The sequence below is a fragment of the Telopea speciosissima genome, chromosome 5 (assembly GCF_018873765.1).
Source record: "Telopea speciosissima isolate NSW1024214 ecotype Mountain lineage chromosome 5, Tspe_v1, whole genome shotgun sequence".
NCBI lineage: Eukaryota > Viridiplantae > Streptophyta > Magnoliopsida > Proteales > Proteaceae > Telopea > Telopea speciosissima.
In genome coordinates this window covers 5,137,243-5,164,109 of record NC_057920.1, presented here as the reverse complement: position 1 = coordinate 5,164,109, position 26,867 = coordinate 5,137,243, and the positions used below count along the sequence as shown (strand labels likewise).

The 26,867-nt window shown below is 40.7% G+C and overlaps 4 protein-coding genes across 5 annotated transcripts in view; 2 read left to right on the top strand and 2 right to left on the bottom strand.

The window, feature by feature from the left end:
- Positions 1-8,304, bottom strand: part of LOC122661500 (transcription factor MYB44-like) — a 48,581-nt gene extending 40,277 nt beyond the window's left edge. For both annotated transcript variants that reach the window (XM_043856906.1, XM_043856905.1), the window contains exon 1: positions 8,291-8,304. The gene's annotated coding sequence lies outside the window, so the exon portion shown is untranslated. The remainder of the gene's footprint in view (positions 1-8,290) is intronic.
- LOC122661498 (putative oxidoreductase TDA3) lies at positions 6,488-7,813 on the top strand. Its single transcript, XM_043856903.1, has 2 exons — positions 6,488-7,322; positions 7,436-7,813. Exons 1-2 carry the CDS (start codon positions 6,530-6,532, stop codon positions 7,810-7,812), a joined length of 1,170 nt encoding a protein of 389 aa, XP_043712838.1. The 5' UTR covers positions 6,488-6,529; the 3' UTR covers position 7,813.
- A 1,598-nt stretch (positions 8,305-9,902) lies between the features above and the next one.
- LOC122662743 (protein TIC 21, chloroplastic-like) lies at positions 9,903-15,979 on the bottom strand. The gene is made up of 4 exons (XM_043858463.1): positions 15,629-15,979; positions 15,096-15,353; positions 11,672-11,875; positions 9,903-10,138 (listed from the first exon to the last, which is right to left on the bottom strand). The coding sequence occupies exons 1-4, from the start codon at positions 15,956-15,958 to the stop codon at positions 10,025-10,027; spliced, it is 906 nt and encodes a 301-aa protein (XP_043714398.1). The 5' UTR covers positions 15,959-15,979; the 3' UTR covers positions 9,903-10,024.
- An 8,187-nt stretch (positions 15,980-24,166) lies between these two features.
- Positions 24,167-26,682, top strand: LOC122662638 (probable LRR receptor-like serine/threonine-protein kinase At4g37250). The gene is made up of 2 exons (XM_043858332.1): positions 24,167-25,904; positions 25,989-26,682. The coding sequence occupies exons 1-2, from the start codon at positions 24,245-24,247 to the stop codon at positions 26,675-26,677; spliced, it is 2,349 nt and encodes a 782-aa protein (XP_043714267.1). The 5' UTR covers positions 24,167-24,244; the 3' UTR covers positions 26,678-26,682.
- The last annotated feature ends 185 nt before the right edge of the window (positions 26,683-26,867 follow it).

Sequence of the window (26,867 nt, the reverse complement as noted above, 5' to 3'; positions counted from 1 at the left end):
AATTGAATGAGGTATGTTGTTAATTAATTGAAAGAGTGAAAAGAGACAGCTCGTGCAAAATATTGGAAACGAAAATTCAAAAGAAAGGGGCCCCATAATTTTGATAATTGATTTGACTACTACTACTACTACTACTAAAGTGAAAGAACGCAAAAGCAACAGCAAAGTCATCAAACAGTTGGAACCGTCCGGCCTGCATCCAATATTTCAATTTTCAATCACATCTACATATAACTGTTCTTCTTCTTCTTCTTCTGTAGATAATTTGGAATGGAGAGAGATCATCGATCGATGTCACTCACAGCTAACAATCACAAAAGAGAAACTTCAATGGTTGAAGTCCCAACAACTCCCATCTGTGCCGAATCGCTATCCCCTCCAATTATCCCCTCCAATTGGCTGCCCTCTCCAATTTCTCCAATTCCTCACATGGGGGCGAAAATGATCATCTTACCCTTTGCCCAAAAATACTGTCTAAGGTGGGGTCCACTCCCCTTATTAGAGGAATTGAAGGAATTGAAGTTACCCACACATTGGAGGTGATAATTATCCCACCTGTACCCCTATGGGATTTATAAGGACTATGTAATAAATAGATTTTTCTAATTTATTTTACTGAACAAATTTAAGCTCTAGCCGCTCTAAGTAGAGAGAGTACTGATGAGAGACCACATGTATAATGATGATAACGATATTGCACCCAACATTCCAACCCCTTTGCTTTGTGGGGATATTAGGTTTTTGTTTTTTTTTTTTTTTTTTTGTGTTTTTGTTTTTGGTTCTTTGTGGATAACTACAGGGGAAGAGACTTGAAGGACGGCAGGAATAAACAGAAGTCTTGAGATCAGTTTATACATCCATATCTTGTGGTTGGCAAAGGAAAAAGATGGTTGAATGATATGAAACTACACAATCCAATCTTATATGGATTTTGTCAAAGCCTGGTGGAGCCCTCATGTTTCCTCCCCAGATCATGCCCCTTGGTTTCAGTCTCCTCACCATGTATGCATTGTAGAGTCACGGAAAGTGCCACATCGTTTAAGGGTGTGTCATCCATGAAATGCGCATATATACTATGACTTCCATTACTTAGAATGACGCATTTTAAAACTTTGAGACCCACATATCAAAACGAACAATATTGTGTCTTAAGTGAGATTAGGTACGTGGCAATTCATGCACCCTTGAGTCCTGAGTCATCCAAGTCCATAAAGTGGTTGAGAGTTGAGACAGGATATATAAAGTTCAAAAGCTAAGGCAAGTTGGCAACCCTTGGGGTCATGATCTACAAGAGGTTTTCATAGACTTTGATCTTTCCTAGTCAATGTAGGTTGTGGGTCTTACATGGGTTTGGGTTTATCCAGTATACCTGATGGGTGGTGGAGATTGGTTACACTTATCCCTGTTTGATCTCATCCATTACCCAAAGTCAAATGATGAGTAGTGATTGGGTCACTGGCAAGGGACCTAGTTAGGTCACCTAACTGTATTAGTATCAGTATCATACATTACTGGTGAAGAGCATCAAAGACCATTTTATTTAGTTCATATATTTTTTTTCATGAAATTTTTGCTCATTAAGTTGGGGAGGTAAGCTAGCAATCGTTTTCCAAAGTTAAATATTCTCTAGAATCAAATTAATTCCATATATAATTATGTAGTCTTTCCATGTATGATTGGATAATAGGTTTAAAATAGCTATTTTGTTTTTCCATGAAAACCCTATTATCCTTTGCTTATCTGCTTAATTATGTAATATTGAACCCAAATCCTCAAGTATGGAATTACATTGAGGGCAAAGGTTCTCTGCGCCGCTCAATTCTCACATGAAATATCTTAGAGAATAAGAAACCCTAGTGGCTCAGAGAACCTTTTCTGATACTCTCTCTATTTGTTTTCTCACATGAAACTACCTCATTGCCCTCTTATATACAAAACTGTTCCATCGCACATATATGCCGCCGGCTCAAAGAACCATCTCCTGAATTTATTTCCCATTCAACCCAAACATACTCATAATTATGTATCAATAATTAACTATAAACAAAAACAAAATCCCACCAAATTAGCAAATAAAATCAAAGCTAAAAGCCACCCCAATAATGAAGTTTTGGGGTCGTTTTCACACTTATATGCATGCACATATTGTAGTATATATATATATGGGCATATAATGGAGCTAAAGCATGTAAGGATTTTAAAGTTATAGAAGGTTGGTGGTGTTTGAGTAGTTTCCTTATTTTCATTAAAATATGATCTATATGAGATTTTTCTTTTCCATCCTTAAGTTAAGGACATTAGGTAGGCTTTTTTTGCGGGTTGTCAAGGAAGAGTATTTTCTATCCTATAAAGTATATTGCAAGGGAGGGTTTGGGTGGGGCTTATCTTCTTGGTGTCTTCTAGTTGTGTTGAGTTTATTATTGAAATTGTGTGCAAGGTTACAAGTATAGGTATCGGTATCTGTCTCGGTTCATATCGATACAAATCGGCTGGTATTAGGCCATTCGAACTTGTTTTAGGTGTAATTTTAAAATTGATCTAATTTTTTTTTAACTTTCAGAGATTAGTGTCTCTCTATATTGTACTATGCGGAACGCTATATATAGAGGTTATCTCGTAAAGAAGTGTGTGAGGGTTTTGTAATTTCTTCAATAGTACTTGGTAAAATAGGTTCTTTTAGAATCAATTTCAAACTGTCTTTATTAAAGCCATCACCCAAGGCTTTGAGTACTTTCATATATACTCTTTCCCTGTTTGAGTGGAAGCTCGATATAACCTATCTTGAATGAACCATGTAAATTTTTGTATTCTGTGTGCTTGTGATTCTCTTTCGTTATTTCATTTTTGTGCAAATCGCTGTTATACGGTGTTGTTAATTCTTAACAAAGTGTGCGGGTGGTTCTTGCTTTCATTTCCTCATCCCATATATAAACATATAAAATTTTAATAAAAGATTGTTTTGTTATTGATGAAGCCTAACTTTCGATCTAGATGTGTCGTTGGGATCTTCGGAAGGCCATTTCAATCTCGAATAGATCCCGGTTTGGCAATTTCTAGGTCTAGGGGTATTTTTGTAGTTCCTCAGATTAGGACTTTTCTATATAATATTCTTATCTTTGAGAGGGCTGGATGAGAGGTTTTGTAACAATTCTAAAAAGATAGTGAAATCTGATCTATTGCTTGGCCGTGGACGTAGCTTCCCATCTTGAAGATGAACCACGTAAATCTCTAGTGTTATGTGTTGTGTGCTTTTTCTGTTTCTCATTTTCTTTTACAAATCACCATTTTAGGCATTGTTTTCTTAACATGTTTATGTTCCTTCGAGACTTTGCAAATTTTGATTTTATTAGACTTTGTGAGCCGTTGAGACAAGTCAGATTTGAGTTTGAATCAAACTAATCCAATTATTTTTTTCTAATTTGTTGCCAAACTTTGAGAGGGACAACTGGTCATTGAAATTTATTAACAGAACCCAATAATTAATAATCAGTAATCATTATTTATAGCTTCTTGTTCTAAGGAAATAGAATCTATCAATTTTATTATCTCCCAACTCCTATTAAGTCTTATCTCCTGCGTCAGCATATATTGTATCTATAAGATGTTAACTGATAACTATAAAATGTTGGTGGACAAGTAGGAGTCCCAACTCCCAAGCTAATCTAATTTGGCCTTTGAATTGTCTAATTCTCTCTATTCTCTTGGATTAATCTTTGGATTATACCTAAACGAAGACCCGTGTCATGGGCTAAGTACCAACTTTGATTGAAACACGCAAGGAAAGGAAGTACCCAATTTAATTAAAACACATAATGAACAGAACTTAGGTTGATTTCGCATTCTCGGACGATAAAAACAACTTTTTTATCATCTGAGAACGCGGAATCGACCTAGAATGCATACCAAACACAAAATTTACTGTAATCTATTTGTTTTTATTCTAATGAAAAGGTTGGGCAAGCACACCGCTGCGTTTATGATATCCCATTCCACACCCCCATTGGTGTCACCTGCTAGTTTAGTGCACACGACAATGTGCCTATCCCCCTCTCCCTCTAATAAATCATATATTAGATTTTCTTTGAAATGTTTGACTTTGAAAAACAAGTTCTCATTGAAAACATGGTTATGAGAACTTTTTTTTTTTATTAAAAAGGTTATAATCTCATGTATAATGAGTGATCTAATTGAAATAAGAATCAAATTTGACATGTTATCAAAAACATGACATTTAACAACTATGGAAAAAATGTATGACTACTAACTAGAAGAATCACAAATAAGAAATGGGAAAGCAATTTACCATTTTACCCGCGGCTTGCTTATATTGATATTTTACAGGCCAATCCAATAGTGGGCAGCATAACAGTATATTCAATGAGGAGAGAGAAATGACTCACATATTTAATAAAGAGAAAGAGATAGAGAGAATATAAGAGGGAAGTATACACTGACAATGTGATCGCGTTCCCTGATGTGACCGGATGCCAACTAGGGGTGCAACTGGGCTGGGTTGGGATGGATTTATGAAAATCCAGGCCCCTGCCTGAGGTCCTCAAGGGCTTAGCCCAAGCCTGACCTAGCCCAAGGTCATGCTAGTATATCTCAGCTTATGTACTAAAAAATATAGTTAAAAACTTAAATATGTATATGTTTAATATATTAAATGTATACTATGATACTTAATCCATGACCTGATCTTGTATGCAGGTATACAAATGTATATATACAGTCGAGGGTGGGCTTGATCTCAACCTAGGCCCAACTTGGGGCCTGAAAAATCCCAACCCTATCCAAAACCGTAAACTGAAAAGCCCAACCCAGACCTTGAAATCTTTCGGGCTGGCTTTGTATGAGCTTGGGCTTGCCAAGTCAAATTAGCACCTCTAATGCCAACAATATCTCCACAAAATTGGGCTCCAATGATGCAGTGGCATGGCAAATATTGAGGGTTGTGTAGATAGGCTTATCTTTATGGGCGGCAAAAGAAACTCAGTCCATAACAGAATTAAGGGTTCCTTTCCGTTGCAAGGGAGTGGAGAAAGGGAAATGAGTGAAGACAAATATTTGCATTTCTTGTAAAATATATTTCACTTCTCAAGTAAATATTTGTATTTTCTCTGCAATCAAACATCAGAAGTGGTTTTTCTTATAAAATATATTTTACTTATTAGAGAAATATTTACATTTCCCTTGCAACCAAAAGAGCCGAAGGAAAACATAAAAAAGAAGGAAAAATTATCATCTTTGGTCGTAAGTTGTCCATATCAGTTTCTTGCTTAATTCGGAAGCAGAAACAGGGCTATTTTGGAGGACTTTAGAACTTAGACTATTGCAAGAATTGGGAAAGGAGAGTAAAGAATAAAATGGGTTGTGCCAGACACAATTTTTGCTTCAGCCCACATTCATTCTATCTTAAACCAGTAAATGGATTGGATTCAAACTGGATCTACAAACGAACCATATCCAGTCCATCTACACTACCAGGGAATTTTTATATCCGATTAAATACAAAATTGCGCATTAAGGGTGGTGGACCACAACAATTTCACATTGTCTAGACTGAAATTCCTCCTTAGGTTGATCAAAGAAACATTCTTAGATGGTGAATTTTTTTAATTTTTTTTTTAATAAAGAGATTCTTTAAGAGTGTAGAACAAAGATCCTAATTGTCCACTGTATTCTTATAGCTTCAAGGTGATTATTGTCTTTGCAAAACAATAATCAAGTCCAAACCTGTTTTATCTTTGGAGACAGATTTGCTGTAACCCAATACAGTAGTAAGGATGCAAATACTGTCTTAAGGACAGAGTATTCTCGTTCGACTCAAGATGCAAATACTGTCTCAAGGACAGAGCATTCTCGTTCGACTCAGGCAGCCTCACCGTTCTCTCCTTTTTTATCTCAGATTATTTACAGCTTCAGTTTGCCTCGAACCTTATCATCCATGTTGGTGATAAGTGATGAGAACCATCCCCATCTATATTCTTTTGTTAATGTTGCTGCCTGCGGTATGACGCAGCACCTAAGTAAGGACAAAAGATCCTAATTGTCCACTTAATCTCTCTGTTACTATTAGTGTAGACATGGTAGTCTTCATGTCTCTTACGTTTGTGCTTTCTCGATCAGGTTCTTGCTGGGTGGGGATCTAAAAAGCTTCTTGCAGTCTTTATCAACATTACCCAGAAAAGCATACCTGAAGTACACTAAACTGCCATGGTTGTAGATGACTCCTGTAAATTTAAGTTAATCTTCAAGGTAGATTTGAGGTATAGTTGCATTTCATTTAAATTTATACCTCTTTTGGTTTAAATCTCTGTGCCAGACGAATTAGATGTTTCAGTTGGGGCTTACCCACATGTGACGTGTTCTTCCAACCCAATTAATATTTAAGACGAGAGAAGAGGCAAGAGATTGACAGATGGTGGTGTGCGGAGCTTCTCGCCACGCCATACCTGCAAATTTCCCCTGCTGGTTCAAATTGGTGAGAGTTAAGCTTCATAATCGTCATCGTCATTGTGGACCACCAATGGATGACAATAAGGAGAAGCAGAAGCAGCAGCAGCAGCGAGTGGTGGTGTGTGGAGGTGGAGTCATCGGCGTGTGTTGTGCGTATTTCCTAGCAAAAAAGGGGGCAGCTGTCACTCTTGTCGAGAAATCCTCGATCGCCTGTGCTGCCTCAGGTAAGGCTGGCGGCTTCCTTGCACTCGACTGGTGTGACAGAGAACCCATTTCGGAACTCGCCAGAGCAAGCTTCAACATCCACCGCTCCCTCGCCCTCGAACTCGACGGAACCCAAGCTTACGGCTACCGTCCCCTCCACGCCCTCAGCCTCAGCCTCACCGAGAAAATCCAGAATCAGAGTCCCGCTCCCACCACGAGCAGTAGCAGCATCCTCCCTACATGGTTGGATGGACCTGCCAAGGACACTAAGACGATCGGCACGACGGAGACTACTGCACAGGTTCACCCGCAGCTCTTCACGAGGACCTTGCTCTCATCGGCGGTGGCAACTCATGGGGTGGAGGTGATAATCGGAGAGGTCGATCAGGTGAGGTTGGAGGGAGGCCAGGCCCAGGGTGTAGTACTCAAAGGCAGAGACCAGGTGATAAAGGCGGATGCTGTGGTGTTGGCCTTGGGACCATGGTCTTGTCGGTTGCCCCTGCTGTCAACCCTTTTCAGGGTTTTCGGTCTCAAGGTTCATAGCATCGTTCTGGAGCCGCGAAACCCCGCAGCCATTACTCCTCATGCCCTCTTTCTGAGCTACTACTCGGTCCAGGGTGGCAAACCCATAGACCCCGAAGTATACCCTCGTCCCACAGGTAAACTATAAACGGGAATCCCAAACTCTGTGTGTCATGGCCTTTTTCAGATTTGGATTTTACTCAATTTTGTTGGGGAAATGAAACGAACTGCTGGTGGTGGTGGTGGTCAGGCGAGGTGTACATATGTGGGAGGTCTGTGGAGACTGAAGTGCCCGACGATCCTGAGCAAGTGGTGGGCGATCCTGAGTCCATTAAGGAGTTACAGAGGGTGGCGACGTCGGTATCGAGCCAACTGGAGGAAGGAGAAACGCATCTTAAAGCCCAACAAGCATGTTTCTTGCCATGTACGGATGATGGTCAGCCGGTGATCGGAGAGATGCCCAACGTCAAAGGTTGTTATGTGGCGACAGGGCACAGCTGCTGGGGAATCCTCAATGGCCCTGCCACTGGGGCGGCCGTTGCTGAGCTTGTTTTGGATGGGCTATCCTCCATTGTTGATCTCTCCCCTTTCAGTCCCGCCAGATTCGTTGGCGTCCGGAAACAGTAGGCCTACCACCCTTACCATTAGTGGCTACTGCTTAATGGTCTCGTCTAATCGGTTTTTACTGCCATGGAAATCCCAATTAAATAAATAATAGGGACTACAAAACCAAGATAATCTTTTGGGACTAAAAAGTAAAGTTATCCTATTTAAATGGTTAATGCTTTCTTTGTTTTTTGATAAGATTTAAATGGTTAATGCCACTGGCTACTGATTGATGTGTTTTTTTTTTTTTAAATTAATTTTTTTATTATTAAAAACTAAGGAAACAGAAAAGAAAAATACTACATCATGTGAAATATTGAGATTGAGTTTTTCAGTTCCAACCCTTAGAATTAGATTATGGACTAAAAATAGTTTAGAAAAACATTTAATTAGAGTCTTAATGCCAATATCTCATAGTCAATTTCCATTTTCTTCCTCCCGCCATCCAACCAGACTTTGGTAGTCAGTCCAAACGTCTACTGGTGTAACACCTAAATCCCTTGCTTGTTGCAAACCTTAGCTTTTGCTTTGGATTCCTGTGCGTTTCTTACAAAACCAAATTCCATCACAACACCAACAAGCATTCTTATGACAAGTAATAACCGATGCCCAACCAACCTCATTTGTCCCTTTAACAAATCAGTAATCCATCTATCAATGCTCTTCATGATCGTCATTGAATTGGGTGGGAATTTTGTTACAATACAAGTGTTCCTTGAATCCACAAGAAATAACATGTAGTAGTGAAAACTAATACGAAAAATGATACGTCCTCCTTAATCCATGTAACGGAATCACACAAGATATCAAGAGCTTCAACTAGGGAAGAGCCATGCAGAAATTCAGAACGAAACCCTAATATTCCTGCTCCTAAATCCTTTTTAAGAAGGAACAAGAGAAAAATTAAAAAAGACGTCAATCAGATTTTCTTTCTAAATTGCAAAATACATACACACATTTGTCATCTATGTTTAAGAATAGGCATAGCCTATCTTTCGTTGTAAGACCTTTATTCAACAATTTTTCAAAGAAAACACGAAACTTAAGATGCATTTTTTATTTCTATAATAGAGACCATACTTGCAAAGAATGTGATCATCCACATGAAATTTGAACAGATTCTTGACAAATAGAAGAGTCAACATTAGACAAAAGCCTTACCTCTGTAATAGTTGTCAAAGCTCCATTTTTAGAAAGAGGGACAAAAGAGAAAATCATCATGTACAGATGATGCAAATGGAATTTTAATAATGAGATGAATAACATCACTAGAGAATAAAGAATTGAACAATATAAATTCCAAGACCTCTCAGGCATTAGATTAAGATCTTTAGAAACAAATGAGAAATTAGATTTATTCACACCAAGGTAAATCTGATTCCACCAAGAAATCCTTGAGTCTTTCTAAACATCAATTGATTCTCCATCACCAACTTTCCAACACACAAGATCTTTCAACCTTGGAACTACATGGGTAATACTATTCCAAACCCATATCTTTTCCTTGGTTTGAAATCAAAAGCAAGAATACTTCTATTGGAATAGTATTTGGCTTTTAAAATCCTACTCCACAAACTAGAGGGTGACTATAAGAGCCTCCACCCAAGATGAATTAAAAGGGTCCCATTATGAATAACCTAAAACCAAGAACCCCTTGGCTCTTTGTCTTGCAACACTTGATCCAAAGAATTAGAGATATCTTTCTCCCACCCTCAGATTCACCTCTTCAAAACCTAACAATAATTGCATTAGTCAAGATCATTTCTTGGAACGACACACTCAAAATGTCTATAAAATCAATACCACACCAGTCACCAGCATCCTCCAGACAAAAGTTAGCAACCATGATCTAATAATGTGTAATAACCAAGGATTACCATGGAAGTGTCTTCAGGGTTCCCGGGGAAGAGGACAGACGCAATAAAAATGGCACTTCGAACGACTTCTAAATGTAGAGGGTGGGGCTGCAAAGTTTCAGTCGATCATTATCAGAAAATATTTGCGTTGGACATTGGGAAGAATTTGATCTGCCCAAATGGAAAACCTTCAGAGTCTTAAAATACAAAAAAGCCAAAAGGAGATCAACACTTTTATTGATTAAAAAAAAAAAAGTCTATTTAAATCCAACACAAACACTTATACATTCCTCATGCTAGGGTCAGGCTCCAAAAACATATTTCCTTTACAGAGGATATCTGGAACTGATTTCCTTCACCAGGAAAATAGTAGAAGCTTAGGCAATTCTGGGAATTGGAATGGCTTCCGTCGGTGGTAACGTCACTGACCGCAGTAGCTCCAACGAAAAAACGAGCCCCAAGAAATGAGAAAGAATAGTGTTCGCTGAGGCCTGAGAAAAAGAAGTTATTGACTAGAGAGACTAGGAACACATGAAAAGTCACAAAATAGCATAACCACAATCCCCCATCCCCAACTACCCCCCAAAAAAAATGCATACTGAAAAGCAACATCAACCAAAGTTGTCAACAACTGGCATGGAGGAGCACAAAAGATTGTTCAAATACAAACCTGAGGGAAAATAAATAAAGGCAAAAGGTTTCATGCAGGGCCATGTGGCAAAACGTCGAACAGCATTAAATGCAGTCACATTGGCATAAATGCTCAATCAAAATGACATTAATACCGGTGCCCTCTATTTGATGGAGTCGATTGGAGAATCTCCCATGTATGAATACTTTTCCCAAAATAAAATGCCCAAACATGGGTTGCTTGATTTTATCAACCACTCTAAGTTGGCTGGTAAAAAAATTACCTTCCATTATCATGGGGCATATTAAACCCTTTTATAGATTATTCTGAATCTCAGGTTTTCATTCAATGTCGTCATTCAACATTCAAAGATGTTGATCAAAGTGTGAAGAAACTGTGCTTGTCACTAGGACTCCAGAATGTACTAAAATGAATTGTTTACATGTTTCAACAACCAGCACCCCCGCACAACCCCCCCCCCCCAAAAAAAAAGAAACCCCCCCACAATTTCCAAAGGGAAGAGTTGTAGATGGTTATCCTTGCTAACAATCCTTACAAATGGCATTACACAAGTCTGTAATATTTCCAAAACCATAATCAAGTCCTAATTAAGGAATGACCATAGTCTTTACCATCGCATTAAAAGGCTTTCACAATCTGATTTTGTCACCATTGCATATGTTTCAGGTTTTCTCCATTCGCTTATAGCATGACAAGATGAGATGATGAGGGAATTGAAAGAAACATCAACACTGACCCCAATTCTTGGGAGTGTAAGAAAAGAGAATCAATGATGCCAGAATTTTAGTTGGTGGTGTGTAATCCACCTAACTCAATTTGTTAATTAAAAAGAACACATGGTGTACACAGTGCACAAGGCTCCCGCCACTGCGGGTTCTAGGGAGGGTCGGAGGGTCATAATGTCCGCAGTCTTACCCCCACTTTGCAGAGAGGCTGTTTCCCGATTTGAGCCCGTGACCACTAGGTCACAATGGAGCAACCTTACCATTGCGCTGAGGTTCGCCCTCTAATTAAAAATAACACAGGGATAGAGGATATTTACAACATCAATTTCTGATCTAACAATAGAAAGTTTTACCCTTTAGAGGGCATTAATCTATAGAAATTTTAGTTTTCCTAATGCATCAACCTTAAAATTCGATTTCATCTTCCACTTTAGAACTTCATCATGTTCTTGCACTCAGTCCCAAGCCCAGTTAATAGAAAAAACTCTATTAGGTTAAATCCAGCATTTAATGTTTAATGTTTAATGTTTAACCAAGCTACATCAAATGAAAAAGATAGTGAAGCTCAGAAAAGAAGTTCAAATTGATAAATAACAGACAAGTTAATAATCCAATCTGAAAGTATGCCATAGAAATTATTAGCATACCTGAACCAAGAATACATCCAAAGCTAGCACAGGACTGTAACCAGGAGAGACGCCCTGATAATACGGATTTGCGGAGGAAGTAAGGGCCTTTGCAACTAATAACCCTACCGTAGCTTGCATGCCGAGAATTGCAGCACCCATTCCCAGAAGGTTTACAACTATACCATTCTTCAAGCTCTTTACAACTTCAGCACGAGGCGGAGCCTGAAAAACAAAATGCAATTCATATACCACTGAACCTTCCACTTCAATTTTGTCAAAATTAGGCATTCAATTTTCAAAGTAAGCGAAGAATCAGGAATAATCGGAATCAGCATCGCTCCATTTGGAGTCGAATCGACCGAATACCCCGATTCTGATAAGATTTTCAATACCTTGGGAACAACTAACATCCCATTCACCATGTGTCATCCCCTGATGAGAAAGGTGTCGCTGGTTAGTTATTAGTAGCATAAGACAGGTTGGATATTAACTCCCCTAGGCGTTACCAACTTAGCAAATAGGCACTTCTCACCCACCTACTACGCTCTCACAATCACAGATTTAGCAATATCTTGGTGCATAAAGAAGCAAAATATTAATTATACTTGACATATAATCTCTGTGCCAGGTGCAGATTTAACTACTCGATGTCATTTTTGGAAATGTGCATCCTAAGTGATGTCAAATGCTCCCTTCGAACTCTCATCCACGGTTCTTTCTGTAGAATGTACTAGCAAGAGTGCACTCCCATTTCCAACAGCCTAGTAGTCTAAATGCTTAGACTTGGCCAAGGTAGTCAACTTGAGACTTGGTACTTTGGGAATATGCCTGTCATACTCAGTGAGCCATAAATGAATATTTGACAATGATACTAGGCAACCAACACCAAGGGGGCGGGGGACTACCCAGTACTGGTCCGCCTATGCGAGGTCCTGGGAGGGTGAGTTTGGAGTTGGTCCTAACCTTTGGCATTTTTGCGCAAAGTGACCATCCTCAAGACTCAAGCCTGGGCATTTGCCCTGGGTAGCCAGCACAAATCTAGTTAAAAAAAAAAACATGGAATAAAGACACTAAATCATTCTCAGATGAACATCAATAGACAACAGCCACCCCCCACCCCAAAAGAAACAATATTAAACCATTACACTGGGGGGTGTTGTTGGATCATTCCTCCACCTTGTCTCTCAAGAATCTCACATATAAATAGAAAGATAAGCTCTGCCACACCTATTTGATGCCTTATCTCTCTCTCTCTCTCTCTGAATCTGATTGAGCCTAATAAGCTGTATGAAGTTTACCGTCCACCTAACAGTATGAGTTCAATCTAGTGCTCGGCACGCAATCTACCACCCCAATATCATAATCATACTATAAACAGAAAGAAAAGTGACCTGGAGATCCAATGTCCTGCCAGATGCGATATCACAAAATTTAACCTTGTTACCCACCTTGAGATTTTTCCACTGACCACGCCACACTAGATTCACATTATCCTTCCCCAAGAGGTCAACCTCTTCAGAATACCACCAAAGTCATTTACTGAAGTGCCCATTCAAAATGTCTAGTAGTTACAAACCAAGAAGACCCCTTCCCTTGGGGCACATAAAGGTTCCTGCTTTTCATCATTAGGACTCTCCATTGTGATGTCCCCCTCCAATTCCTTAACTTCTCCATTATTTATACTAGGATAACGAAGAGCAAAAATAAAGTGAAACAAAATTTCACTTGAAGCGCTGAACTTTAGTAGTTCTTCCCTTTGAATATATCTCTCTTCTTCCAACTAGGAATATATTTCTCAATATCTCCAACAGCAAAACCCCAAATCGCTTTAAATTTAATACTTATAGAGGTGCACAGCAGGGAGACCTAAATAAGTCATTGGCAATGCACCTATTTTGCACTCCAATGCACTGACTCGGTCTTTTCAGTCTGGTACTTTCCCCACACCAAAGAATCCACTTTCTTCATTTTATATCTTTTCACCACAGTTGAGCCTTCAACCCAACAACAACTCAAATAAAACCAAGATACATCTCAAACAGCTTAAAAAGTTTATGTTTGTTGCTACAAAGCAAGGACTAAGTTTCCCTCCACCCATAGAGGACAGTTCACCCACCATCCTTGGGTTCACAAACCCCTCCTAGGGTTTTAGTATGTTCCCGAAATGCCCTCCCGAGTCCCGATACCCTTTCTCGTCCTTTCCCGCCCCACGGTGAATGGGATCCCATTCACCGTGGGTGGAGGAAAACTTGGTCCACAAGGTAATATTGCTTCATTTTCAAACTGTAATTGTAAGATGCTTGGTCATCATCATTCACACAGAAGGCCTCTAACATCCCACAGGATCCTTTTGGTATTAGGTTTACCATGACTTCTGTTACAATAACATAGAAGAAAGGAGAAAGGCGATAGTATAGTATTCCTCTAGAACTTCTCAAGAAACGGTACAACAAGCCATTAACTATTCTGAAGAATAAAGTTGAAAGCAACAAAACCCATCTTATGTAAGTGTAGCCAGTGAAATTCCACTCGACATAGCCATATGCTTTTACATCTCCAGGTCCATTTCCCGTTGAATATCATATTTTCTTTTGTTGATAAACAAACTTACTCACTGATGGCTGAGAAAGGACAGATAATAAAATATTACGCAATGCATAGCAGAAAGCACAAGAACCATCACATTAGCTAAATATAATATAAACCAGCTAGCTTCCTATGAACAAGCCAATGTAGAAGAACATAATAACAGTCTTCTTTATTCTTTTAATTTTTTTTGTTACTTTTTTTTTTGGGGTAAGGAGGGGGGAGGAAGGTACCAGCCAGGAGACTCGAACTCGAGACCTCCTGGTGAGCATGGGCATGAAGCGCACCATGGTTCACCAACTGCACTAGGCAGCTATTGGTGATAACAGTCTTCCTTCAGAATACATCTTCTGTGGAAAAATCCAACAGTAGCAATAACCCAGAAACTCAGGACAATAGCTCCTTTAAGCCAAAAACCCCTATTGTGATAGGCGGAACAATCCAAATGATGTATCAACCAATTCTAATACAGCTTCAAGACTGTAGAAGTGACGAAACAGAAACCAGGTGAATATAAATTTCCAGTAAACACTGCATAAGTAGTACCTACTTCTCCAGAGCATCAGCACTGTTTGCAAATTCAAAAGAGGACACAGACAACTTCCGCATAATCAAATGTGTAGTGCTTGAAATACAAACACATAAGCAATTCCAAATGCCTGTTCTCTCTGAATGCAGAGTTGGTCTTATTTTTTTAACAGTAACATTAGTATTTTCCAATAAAGATGTTCTGTTTGTTCAAGCGGTTGATATAATATTCTAGTAACATTGTCCTTAACTACGAGAATATAAAGGAAGCCCACTGAATTCAAGACAATTTCCGAAAACCGTAAAGAGATCAAGAATATCTTCATACCTTTGAAGGATCGCTGGCAGTTTTTCGAAGCCTATCCGAAAGACGAATATAACCGAAGGACCAAAAGACGGAAATGAAGGCGGCTGCAATTCCTCCAGCGGTAGAATAGAATGTAACTGGCGATGAGATTTTCCCAGTAGCCACAACGGCGAAGGATAGAATTACGGCGGCAACTAAAGTAGACACTAGCTGTCCCCAAAACCCTAAACTGCCCAACCGCTTGAAATATCTTGAAGTGTTCTCTAGTCTCTTGGCAACCTACAGCACTCGAACAACAACCTACTTCCCTTCAGAAACGCAGAAGTAAGCATTCAAGGGATAATGCAACATAAAGGATCACAGAATTTCTTCTTTATTTATCTTTTCGGTGGTTGTAAAAAGGAAATTTCAATTTCTTCATGATGATTCGAGCTAAACCACCGAAAAAGATTTCCATATGGAAAATGATTAACAGGCGGAAAAAGGAAATTTAGTGATCCATTTTGTGTAGAACAATTTCAATATCGATACATAAGAGGAAAAGAGAAGAGAACCTGAGCGAGTTTAGCCTTTTCAGATTCATCAGCAGGGGAAGCGAAGGAGGAGGAGGAAACAGGAGCGGAGGCGTTGAGGGCGGCGGCAGTTCCTCTTCTATTGCAGGATACGTAGAAGGAAGCAGAGGCGATACGCGAATCCAGGAGAGGAAAAGAAGTTAAGGAGACCGACAACTTAGAAGGGGAGAAGGGAAGAGCGGGGTTGTGGTTGAGATTGAGGGAAGAGAGGGTCCCATGGGGGAGTCGAGGGAGATGAGAACAAGGTAAGGATGCCACCATTGCTGCCGACACTCCATTGGAGCAAGCTGCAGGTAGAAGTAGTTTCTGCATTAGGAAGGAGGTGTGTCCAGGAACAAGGAGCGGTGCAAGTTTAGCTCGGGACTTCAGTTCCAACTCTAACGCAACTTGGGGTTCTTGTGTTCCTTCTCTGTGACTATACTGAAGAGATTCAATAATCCATGCCTTTATTAAAGTCGCACATTCAGTGTGCGACTTTCGAGTTTTTTTTTTTCTTTTTAGGGTCTATCCCAAGCATGGTTTGAGGTATCGGCAGCCGATCCAGCTGTACGGACAGGGGATTAAAAATGTAAAAACATTAATTTTTTTTATAAGAAAATAGGGACAAAAGTGTTATATTGCCCGAGTTTGGGGCTTTGGGCGATCCCGATCCGTATCGGCCGATCTGATCTAGTTGATATCAAGATCACAAACCATGATCCTAAGGGCCATGCCCAACTACAAGCTAAGGGTGAACGCTAAGACAAGCCAACTACATTGTGGGGAGGGGGGGTGTGAGGGGGAGGGAGAGGGGTGCTTTTTAGCCGAATATGCAATCTAAGAGAGTCGATCCCTTGACCTCTTGGTCGCATAACCTCTTCAGCTATTCAGCACCAGCGTACAATGCATATACATGAATGAGATTTTTTATTTCACATGAGGTTGGATGGTAATTTTGCACAATCATCCTTTTCCCATGATAAAAAAGGGAGAGGGTTCTTTGAGCAAACCGTTTAGGGGAGAAACAGACGCAATGAAATGGTTTCGTACATAAAAAACCAATGAGGTCATTTCATTTGAGGAGGAAAGAGAGAAGGTGCTAGCATATCCTCCCCCCTTGATCACATGGAGTGAATTCACCCTTATTTCCTTGGCGGCTCAAAGAACCTTTTTCCTATATAAATTAGTGATGTAAATGTAAATCGAGTGAATTCACCCTCAACTGAATTTGTATTTGATTAACACATCAATTACTTGATTCAAAATTTAAAATATAAAAATATTTGCAAAATTCTCTCTATTCTAAAAGACAGGAAGAATACTTGCTATAGGGCATTTACACAGGTCATCTATTTATGCCACATGAAAAAGTGATGTAGTAATTTTTTACCCGTTGAATAGAGAGGATATTGTCTAGATTAGCCGCATGCCAAATCTTAGAGCCTAATTCAATCAAAATGCATCTCGTGTATTGGCATATAGTCTCGTGTATGTATATTACCCCATAGTCATCAAATTTTCAAATCTGGGGATGAGCTTCTAGCTCAGTGGCTCCACCCAGTGGGAATAGTGTAACTCCAGGGGTTGATAACCCTACCTTCTTAACTATAATAGTAGTATTAGTTGTAGGTACTTATTAATGAGTGGGCCCAGTGCCCCTTGCTGACCTATAGTGGGTCCCTATCTGGCTCCAATGTGGGCCTTGCACCAAATTATTTTTTTTCAAACCTCAAATTTTCCACTCGACATACATTGTTTTGGTTGAACAATTAACATATAAATGGAAGATATTGAGGTCTATTTATCCATAAAATTTTGAAATCTGATTTATCAACTGTAAATTTGAAATTTGTAAAAAATCATGATTATGCAATGATGCACAACAATGGTAAAGTTATTGTATGCGTGCATGAACAACATACATGGAGATGCATAACAATATTTGTGAGAATTCTAATTCAAAGTAGCTTTTGAAGTATAACGTGTGGTTAATCTAAACCAAGTATCCTCCATCCAACGGTTATTATTACTACAACATCATACTAGATAACAATAATGAAGATGGACTGCTTAGTAAGTTCCAATGTATCTAGATCAAGTATCATTTATTCAACGGTCAGAATTACTGCATCATTATACCACATGGCAGTAGCGAAGATAGATTGCTTTAACAAGCTCCATTGATTGGCCGCTAGATAAGTTTTTCTTCAGATAATTATATGATTATGGCAAAAGTTTTTAGGCACGATCGTGAATGTGCATGACCTGCATCAAATACAATTAGCATAAATATCAATTCAAAATGACATCCCATACACATCCCACCCCTTATTTGATGGAGTTGATTGGAGAATCTCCCGTGTAGAAATACCTTCCCCATTAATTATTAAATGATAATTAGAGTGAATACAATATATTTTTTAAAATGGAAAGAATATTTTTATACAACTTAAGAGACCACATGTCAAGCTTTACTGCTTCTACGTAATTTCATTGCTTGCATGTGGGTGGTTAAGTGACACGTCTAGGTCAATGGAGAAGAAGAAATACAATTAGGTTCTTAGCATGGTTTTAGGTATCGGTTTGGTATCGACCGATCCATATTGGTATCGGTTATATGGGTTAACCGATATGAATTCTTATATGATATGGATCATTTTTTTTTGGTAAAGTGGTAAGAATATTAAAAGAAAAAAATGTATGATATTGGTATCTTTGAGGGTAAAACCTACTGCTAATACATACCGATACTGAAATCAATATCGGTGCTGATATTAATGCGTATCCGATATCGATAACCTAAATCATAGTTCTGGGGCACAAAGATTGATCCGATCCATCCTAGAAGGCTGTTGCGGGTAGAGAATCGTTTAGCATGTTTGCATAACAGTTTGATGCCGCCACGGCGACGACGCCACCATTCAATCCCAATAACCATATTTTGCCATAAACCAACGAAAGATGGGCTTGGGCCGGCCCACAATTGATTGACAAGTCCAGTAAGAGTTTTCTTCTTTAGACAATTTTAAAAGCCTTAAAATTCGTGAGAGACTTGTTCTATTGCTTCAAGAGAATGGATCATCTACACGTACCAACAGGTGAACGTACATCTCAAAACTAATCACATTTTAATTTTGTTTTTATAAAACCCCCTCCTACCCTTGTAAATGACAAAAATAGGACAGATGGTTGGCTCTCACACGTACGTTCACCTGTTGGTACGTTCAGAGGAACCGAACTCCAATAAATACCCTTTCTTATTACATTTTAGAGTATTTAGAGGAACATTTGATGAAGAACAAGACACGTGTGTCGTTAAATTGTATGAAGAATCCTTTCTCCATACATGGGAAGGTCATAGGCACCACTTTTTCATAATTCAACCCGTCTTAAACTTTTTGATCTTCTTCCTTTACGTTTCAGAAGAAGAGTCTCTCTCGGATCCAGCTCCTCTCCATGGAGTCCAACACCCATGGGGCATCCAACAGCTGGGCTGTGTCGCACAAATCCCGATGACTGATTATCAGGATGTGTATCACTACCCAGCCATTGGATGCCTTCTTGGACACTCCCTGGTCACTGGGCTCTCTAGAGAGGAGCTCAATGCGTGTCTCTCTCTCTCTCTGAGGTGGTGGCCTTACAGAGGTGGAGTCACGGGGCTTGCTGACTGTGATTACTACCCTGGCCACACCCATCCCCATTGGCCATTACAGTAGTAGTATTACTATAATATTACACTGTTTAGCTCAAAGCCCACACCTGCCATTCTACTATAAGTAATAATCAAGTACTTGGTGAAGTTAATTCTTAAATATCAGCAAAGCCCGGCAACACCTGTGGTGATACAGCTTAGCTGTTTAGGTGTTGGTGAAAAAAGAGGGTTGCTAATCCTACAAGTAGGGCTTTTTGTCGCGGAGGCGAAGGAAGAGGAGAGGGTAGACCATGTTAGATTGATAAGATTAGATTTCACTTTATATATATCCACTTAGTTTATAAAGCCATCAATGTTATTAGCATGTTTAAGCTACTTATTAAAGTGCCCGCCAATGAGAATGTTGTTTCATCAAAACTTATAATAAGAGAATCACAACGTTTCCATGTCATGTGCAACATGTATTAGACACAGAACCACGTAAAATGACTGTTACACCCTCAGTGATTTCCGCCATTCTTACAACAAGGCTTTGGTTCCACTTCCACCTCATGTACTACGTGGACACTATCTTCTCATTGTCACTACTCACTCCCGCCATCCCATGCCAACCAACAAGTGGAATGTGGGTAGATAGACGTTAAGATTCTGTTCCACCCATATTCAAATTCCTCTGCTCGTCGTAGTCCTGATTCCCTTCTTTTAATTAACACACAACCACAATCCTAGCCGTTCGATTGGGGGAGGGTGGAGGGAAAAGGCCAAGGGGACCATCACATGATAAAGTTGGCTTACCAATCATTCTTTTTCCGACTTTCAACATTCACTCCCAAGCCCCACAGTGACACACAAGAAAAATCTGTGCATGTTTCTTTTGGATCTTCTTGGACTATGAAAGCATTTGGAGATTCGGATTTTGGAGTGAACTTCTTCGGGGAAAGTAATACATGGGAAAGTTTTTTTCCAATTTAGGGGGGGAAAAATGAATGAAAGATGGGTTCAACCCAATGCATTGCACGAGAAAATTGTGGTAAAGTACTAAGTTTCTCTTCACCCACATTGATGAGGTTCTTTATCTCTATATCTTGCTGGAATTTAACTCGAAGGGGTATAGAATTGTCTTTCTACAATAGCCAATAAGGGTGAAGGACATCTGGGAAAAGGAGGGTGTTACACTTAGGGGTGCAAGTTTGGTCCTGTCGGCCTGAACCCGCCCTGGCCCGCCCTGAGCCCGAACAGGGTTTGGGCTGAGATACTTGGCCCTGAGGGCGGGTCAGGGCTGAAAATTTCTAGCCCCGAGTTAGGGTCGGGTCGGGTTAGGGTTAAGGCCTCGAGCTAAGCTTAGCCCGGCCCTGCCCGGCCCTGATTTAACTTATACTATAAAATATATATTGATATAATTTATATGTTATAAACTTTAAATTTCACCCACATTTTTTTATATAATATAGGAAAAATTACATCCGCCTCCCCTGTACTTTGGCCTAATTACACGTTCCACCCCTTGATTTTCCCACCTTACATTTTGACCCCTTATGATTGACGGTGTTAGAGTGCTATTAGTTAATAGTTTGAAAAGACAGTATTACCCTTTACTAACAAATTAAAACTGCATTTCCTATTCTACCCTTTTCATCATCTTCAACCTAAAACACCTCTTTCTTTCCTCCTCCACCGCCAGCACCACCAATACCACCTCCACCACTATTGCCGCTCCCTCCTCTTCCTCCTCCACCGCCAACACCATCACCACCGTCACCGTGGATGGTGATATACGAGGGTCTAACCTGCCAATGAAACTCAAATTTGATATTAACTAATAATGGCCAAATAGAAAGCTCATATTTAAGGATCCCAAAAATATGGTTTCATGAGAGCTTGCACCAGAAACCGGAAACACCTTCTATAGATCAAACTCATTCCATTGTTTCAGATTGGTTGCAAAATGTGGTCTAAGGGGAAAAATAGAGGGCACAAGCAAGTTGCTCCGATTTGCATATGGCTTTGGAAGACCGCCACCTCCACCGCCGTTTAATTTCTTAAATATAGGTGATTTTTCTCATCCGCCGTTCTCCTCTGGTATCATTGTAGTAGTCTAATAAAAACAGAGGTCGGAGAACATGGGCATGAACCTTCACCGTCTGAGGTTGGACCCAACTGCTGCTGATTTCCAGGCTTCTGTTGGTGCTGGGGTCCAGAGCGATTCCGACTCGTCCTTGGTCGTCGATTTCAGCCACCACCCACAGAGTTCTCCTAGGAGATTCGATTTTGACCTGAATCTCCCCCCTGCGCCGAAAGTTGTTTGATACCTCAATTTGGGTGTCGCCGGTTCATATGGGACTTTTTTTCCCCAAAAAAATTATTTTTATTTCTCGCTTCTTTAGTTTTGAACATAAAATCGAGAGCGGAATTGTATGTAAATGTTTTTTTTTTTTTTAATCCAACACTGGTTCTTTTGCAACTGAAAAATCAAAAGTTTCTCCATGTTGTTCGTTACTACAGCCATTGTAACCTTTTCACTGAAGAGATAGAAAACGCAGAGATGGGTTTCTCCATGTTGAAATTGCCCTTTGTTTTTTTGGAGGTTGAATGGTTTTAGATGAAGAGATAGAAAACGTAGAGATGGGTTTTGAGTCGCAGGAGTGATTTTTTCTTTTTTTTCTTTATATTGATTCTCTCTGGGTTAGCGGAGAATTGGTTTACAGGAGAACTGAAAACCTAATTCCATAGTAGAGTGTTAAAATCGATAACGCTATCAAGGAGAAAATTTCCAAAAGATATGTGAAGAAGAAGAGAGGGGGCGGGGGGGAACAGTAGAAAAATTAGGGCTTTGTGATCTGGAATCGTAGAATAAGAAACCAGAAGAACCAGCTATCGCGATGACAAAACGATGTTCCCTGATGGATCATATGATTCGAAACCTACGAAACAACGATTCTAACTATCCATGGGAGCCTCAGTAGGGTTTCTGGTTTATAACACCACAAGCTCGAAGGATATATCGGTTGGTGGAAGGAAGAAGAAGATGATGGAGAAGAAAATAAAAAGAAGATCAACAGTGGAGGAGAAGGTTCAGCTAGGTTACCTACCGTTAGGGTTTAGTGAAGTGGAGAGGAAGAGATGGAGGTACTCCATTTTTGTTTTCGCCGGAGTTTGCAGGAGAAGGTTGGGATTGGAGGAGCAGGAAGAGGAGGAAGAAGAAGAAGAAGGGTAAAAGGGTCTATTTACATGGATCAAAGGTTAGTGTGGGGATTAAATCAAAAGGGTAACTGAGTCATCTCACAAGGATCAAGGTTAGTTTGGGGATTATGAAAATTTTTACTATGCCACATCAACATTTAACAGACGGACAGTAACGACAAGGGTGTAATAGTAGTTATTTTCAAAGTAGAGGGGAGGGATATGTAAGGTGGGAAAATCAAGGGGAAGAATGTATAATTAGGTCAAACTACAAGGGAGGCGGATGTAATTTTTCCTATAATATATTATATATGAAGACAATAAGTGTTGTAATATAATTTATTATATTGTTATTTTATGTAAAATTAATAATGTTCTTCCCAACCCATTTCAGCCCATCCATTTCTTTCCCGCTCCCCATGATCAGGGCCAATCAGGGTCGGCCCGGCCCGACCCTGAGGATGGGTCAAGGTTGGATTTTTCTGACCCTGAGTCAGGATCGGGTCGGGCCTGGGCCCAGCTAAGGGGACTTAGGGTTGGGCTAGGGTTCTATAAAGCCCGGCCTAACCCGACCCTGTTGCATCCCTAGTTACAATGTTAGATCTCTAAGTCCCTCAAGTATAGTACGTTTGGCCCTTTGATCAATATCAATCTTTGTCGATACCAATATCGATCCATTGATAAGGGTTGTATTGGACAATTTTGTCCTCATTTTTATCTTTTTATTGAAAATTTTTATTTTTTAGACAATTTTACCCTAAATACAAATCAATACACCGCTACCGTATTTTGATCAGATGTTAATATCAGGTACCAATCAACTATATTGACATGTATCAACTGATACATCCAAAACGATACCAATACCTTGAACCGGGTTTGACACCTAAATTCCAAAGTGTTAAAAAAAGAGTCCAGTTCCTTACATGCATGTGCACATACATGTGGGAGGTAACCATCTGTCCAATTTTTGTCATTTATAAAGGGAGTAGAGGTATTTATGGGAACAAAAAGGATTAGTGGTTGCCTCTCACATGTACGTTCATGATCTATTCTCTTAGTAAAAAAACAAACAACGTATCAAAATACTTCCCCTCTCCTCTTCCCCCCAACCCCACCCACCCCCACCAAAACCCGGTACTTATCAAAGTACCAAAACAACCAAAAACAAAAGAACAAAGAATTAACATAATTCTCTACCAAACCAATGGAAAAATAATAAATGATTAACTGGAGTGATTAATAATAGATTTGACTTAATAATTAACGATACCTCTCCATAACAGAGGATCGAAATGTCGATTGGTCGGTCGCCCTTTGTAAGGGTCCGGTCACCTTTGCTTTCTTTCCTCCTTTTTTTTCCTTTCCTGCGACTTCCCTTTCACACCTGGAATGACGGGAAAGCGACTAAAACTCAAAACTTGAATTGGAAGAAACTGTAACCGTGAAAATTCTATGTTATGTTATCTAGTGGAAGGCCATCCTACTAACTCGCCTCGGTGTCCTGTTGCAGGATGAGATTCGGTTTCTGATCCTTTGTACTCTCTCTCTCTCTCTCATTTATTTATTTTTTCTTCCCATCCACCCCCTAACTATGAGATCATGAATCTCGGTCCCATTTTTTCTTTTCTTGTAAATTTTTCTATATTGATTTGGTCACCAAAAGCTTGATAGAGTTTTAGATATTATCCCTCCCTTTACTGTCTCCTGTCTCTGCTTTACTGAGTCTTTCTTCCCTTTTCTTCTTCTCCAGATGTTGACGATATGATGCATCATTGGGAGAAAGCATGAGTTCCGGTAGCAGTGGTCTCCGTCGTTTGTGGTGGAGATTTACTGCTCTCCTTCTTCTTCTGGTTCGGTCTCTTGGGCTCAGTACTGACGGAATTCTTTTACTTTCCTTCAAGTACTCTGTTCTCAGTGATCCTCTGTCAGTGTTAGCTAGCTGGAACTACGACGACGTTACTCCCTGCTCATGGAACGGAGTTATGTGCACAGGAATCGGGACTGCCGGCGCCGGCGATCTGCTTCGCGTCATCAGCTTGGCTCTCCCAAACAGTCAGCTTCTGGGTTCGGTTCCGACTGAACTGGGCATGATAGAACACCTTCGTCATCTCGATCTCTCCAATAATTCACTTAATGGGACACTACCTGCCTCTCTGTTCAATGCTTCTGAGCTTCAATCACTTGCCCTCTCCAACAATGTTATTTCCGGTTCGTTGCCGGAGTCCGTTGCTGGACTTAAGAGCCTTGAATTTCTCAACTTATCCGGCAATGCCTTGGCGGGGAAGATCCCTGACAATCTCCATACTCTTGCAAATCTCACCGTTCTCTCCCTTAGCAGCAATTACTTCTCTGGCAGTGTGCCCAGTGGGTTTCAAGCCCTAGAAGTTCTCGATCTGTCGTCCAACCTTGTCAACGGATCATTGCCTCAAAATTTCGGTGGAGATAAGGTATGGTACTTCAATCTCTCCTACAATAGACTCTCCGGAGCGATACCGCCGGACTTTGCCAAGGGAATCCCAGCCAATGCTACTCTTGACCTCTCTTTCAATAACCTAACCGGAGAAATCCCGGAATCCGGAGTTTTTCTTGATCAGAAGTCGGAGTCTTTCGCTGGGAACCCTGATCTGTGTGGGAAACCGCTTAAGAAACCGTGTTCAATTCCTTCTCTCTCTACTCCCCCAAATGAATCCAATGCCACCTCTACTCCGGCAATTGCAGTGATGCCTAAGCCCATAGACTCAACACCTGTAACTGGGTCGGCCGGGAATACGACGAATGGTACTCAAGGCACTCAACAGCAGGGGCAGAGCGGGCTTAGACCAGGAGCGATAGTGGGCATCGTTGTAGGGGATTTGGCGGGAATAGGGATACTGTCCATGATTTTGTTGTACGTTTACCAATTGAAGAAGAAAAGGAAAGTGAGCGTCACAGGGGCCGGAGAGAAGAAGGCGTTTGAAGAGGAAGGAAACGACGACCCGTCCTCATCGACGGATACAAAAGGGCTGGCTTGGTCATGTTTAAGAAAGAAAGGCACTAGTGAAGAAGACACGTCGGAAACAACGGGCAGTGAGGAAGACGAAGAGGAACAAGTGAGCTACGATGAGCAACAGAAGCATCAACAGAAAGGTGGGACTCTTGTGACGGTAGACGGAGAAACGGAGCTGGAACTGGAGACTCTGCTGAAAGCTTCGGCTTATATACTGGGAGCGACAGGGTCGAGCATTGTGTACAAGGCAGTACTGGAAGATGGAACGACGCTGGCGGTGCGGAGGATCGGAGATAGCGGCCTTGAGAAGTTCAAGGACTTCGAGAATCAGATCAGGCAGATCGCCAAGCTCCGACACCCTAACCTGGTTCGCATCAGAGGGTTCTTCTGGGGTTCCGACGAGAAGCTCATCATCTACGACTACGTCCCTAACGGCAGCCTCGCCAACGCCTGTTCCAGTAAGCTCTCCATCTCTCTCTCTCTCTCTCTGAGTACGTTAGTAAAAGGCTTTTGTTTTGCTAAAATGCGCGATTTGTGTATAGGGAAACCGGGTTCGTCACCGTATCAGTTACCGTGGGAAATGAGGCTTAAGATAGCAAGAGGAGTGGGAAGAGGGCTGGTGTATCTCCACGACAAGAAACACGTCCACGGGAATCTGAAGCCCAGTAACATTCTCTTGGGTGCTGATATGGAGCCCATAATCGTGGATTTCGGGTTGGAGAGGCTGGTGTGGTTAGGAGACAACAGCTACAAATCAGGTGGGTCGGCCAGGCAATTCGGGTTCGGGAGCAAGAGGTCCATGATGTCCAGAGACAGCTTACAAGAGCAGCAACAGCAACTGTCAACGGGGGCTAGCCCCAGTACCAGCTCCCTGGGCGGCGCCTCCATATACCTGGCGCCCGAGTCCCTAAAGAACCTAAAGCCCAACCCCAAGTGGGACGTCTACTCCTTCGGTGTAATCTTACTTGAGTTGCTCACTGGGAAGATGCTCTCGGAAAGAGAATTGGTTCAGTGGAATACCAGGTCATCTGCGGCTGTTGAAGACAATAACCGGGTGCTCCGGATGGCTGATGTGGGTATTCGAGCCGACGTGGAAGACAAGGCGGAAGCTCTGCTGGCATGTTTTAAGCTAGGGTTTGCTTGTACGTCCATGCTACCTCAAAAGAGACCCTCCATGAAGGAAGCGCTCCAAGTGCTCGACAAAATGCCTTCCTCCTCACATCATTATTAATTAAGGAGAATGAGGAAAGGAGATGATGTGTTTTCTTCTATTTTTAAATGGGAATGCATTCTCTGTCCAAGATTCAGGCTTATCAGGGCGAGGGTAGATAGGAGTGCGCAAGGAAACATCAGTAGGATTGAATTTCAGCTTTCCATGCAGGTGGGCGGTCATTTTACCTCATCATATGTCTAGGCAGAGG

Excerpts from the sequence above, each read along its gene's own strand:
- LOC122662743 (XM_043858463.1), bottom strand. The coding sequence starts at position 15,958 with ATGCAGAAACTACTTCTACCTGCAGCTTGCTCCAATGGAGTGTCGGCA. Across the intron at positions 15,354-15,628 it reads AAAAGGCTAAACTCGCTCAG|GTTGCCAAGAGACTAGAGAA; the intron begins GTTCTCTTCTCT and ends CGAGTGCTGTAG. Across the intron at positions 11,876-15,095 it reads CTGCCAGCGATCCTTCAAAG|GCTCCGCCTCGTGCTGAAGT; the intron begins GTATGAAGATAT and ends TTTGTTTTTCAG.
- LOC122662638 (XM_043858332.1), top strand. The coding sequence starts at position 24,245 with ATGAGTTCCGGTAGCAGTGGTCTCCGTCGTTTGTGGTGGAGATTTACT. Across the intron at positions 25,905-25,988 it reads CCTCGCCAACGCCTGTTCCA|GGAAACCGGGTTCGTCACCG; the intron begins GTAAGCTCTCCA and ends ATTTGTGTATAG.
- LOC122661498 (XM_043856903.1), top strand. The coding sequence starts at position 6,530 with ATGGATGACAATAAGGAGAAGCAGAAGCAGCAGCAGCAGCGAGTGGTG. Across the intron at positions 7,323-7,435 it reads AGTATACCCTCGTCCCACAG|GCGAGGTGTACATATGTGGG; the intron begins GTAAACTATAAA and ends GGTGGTGGTCAG.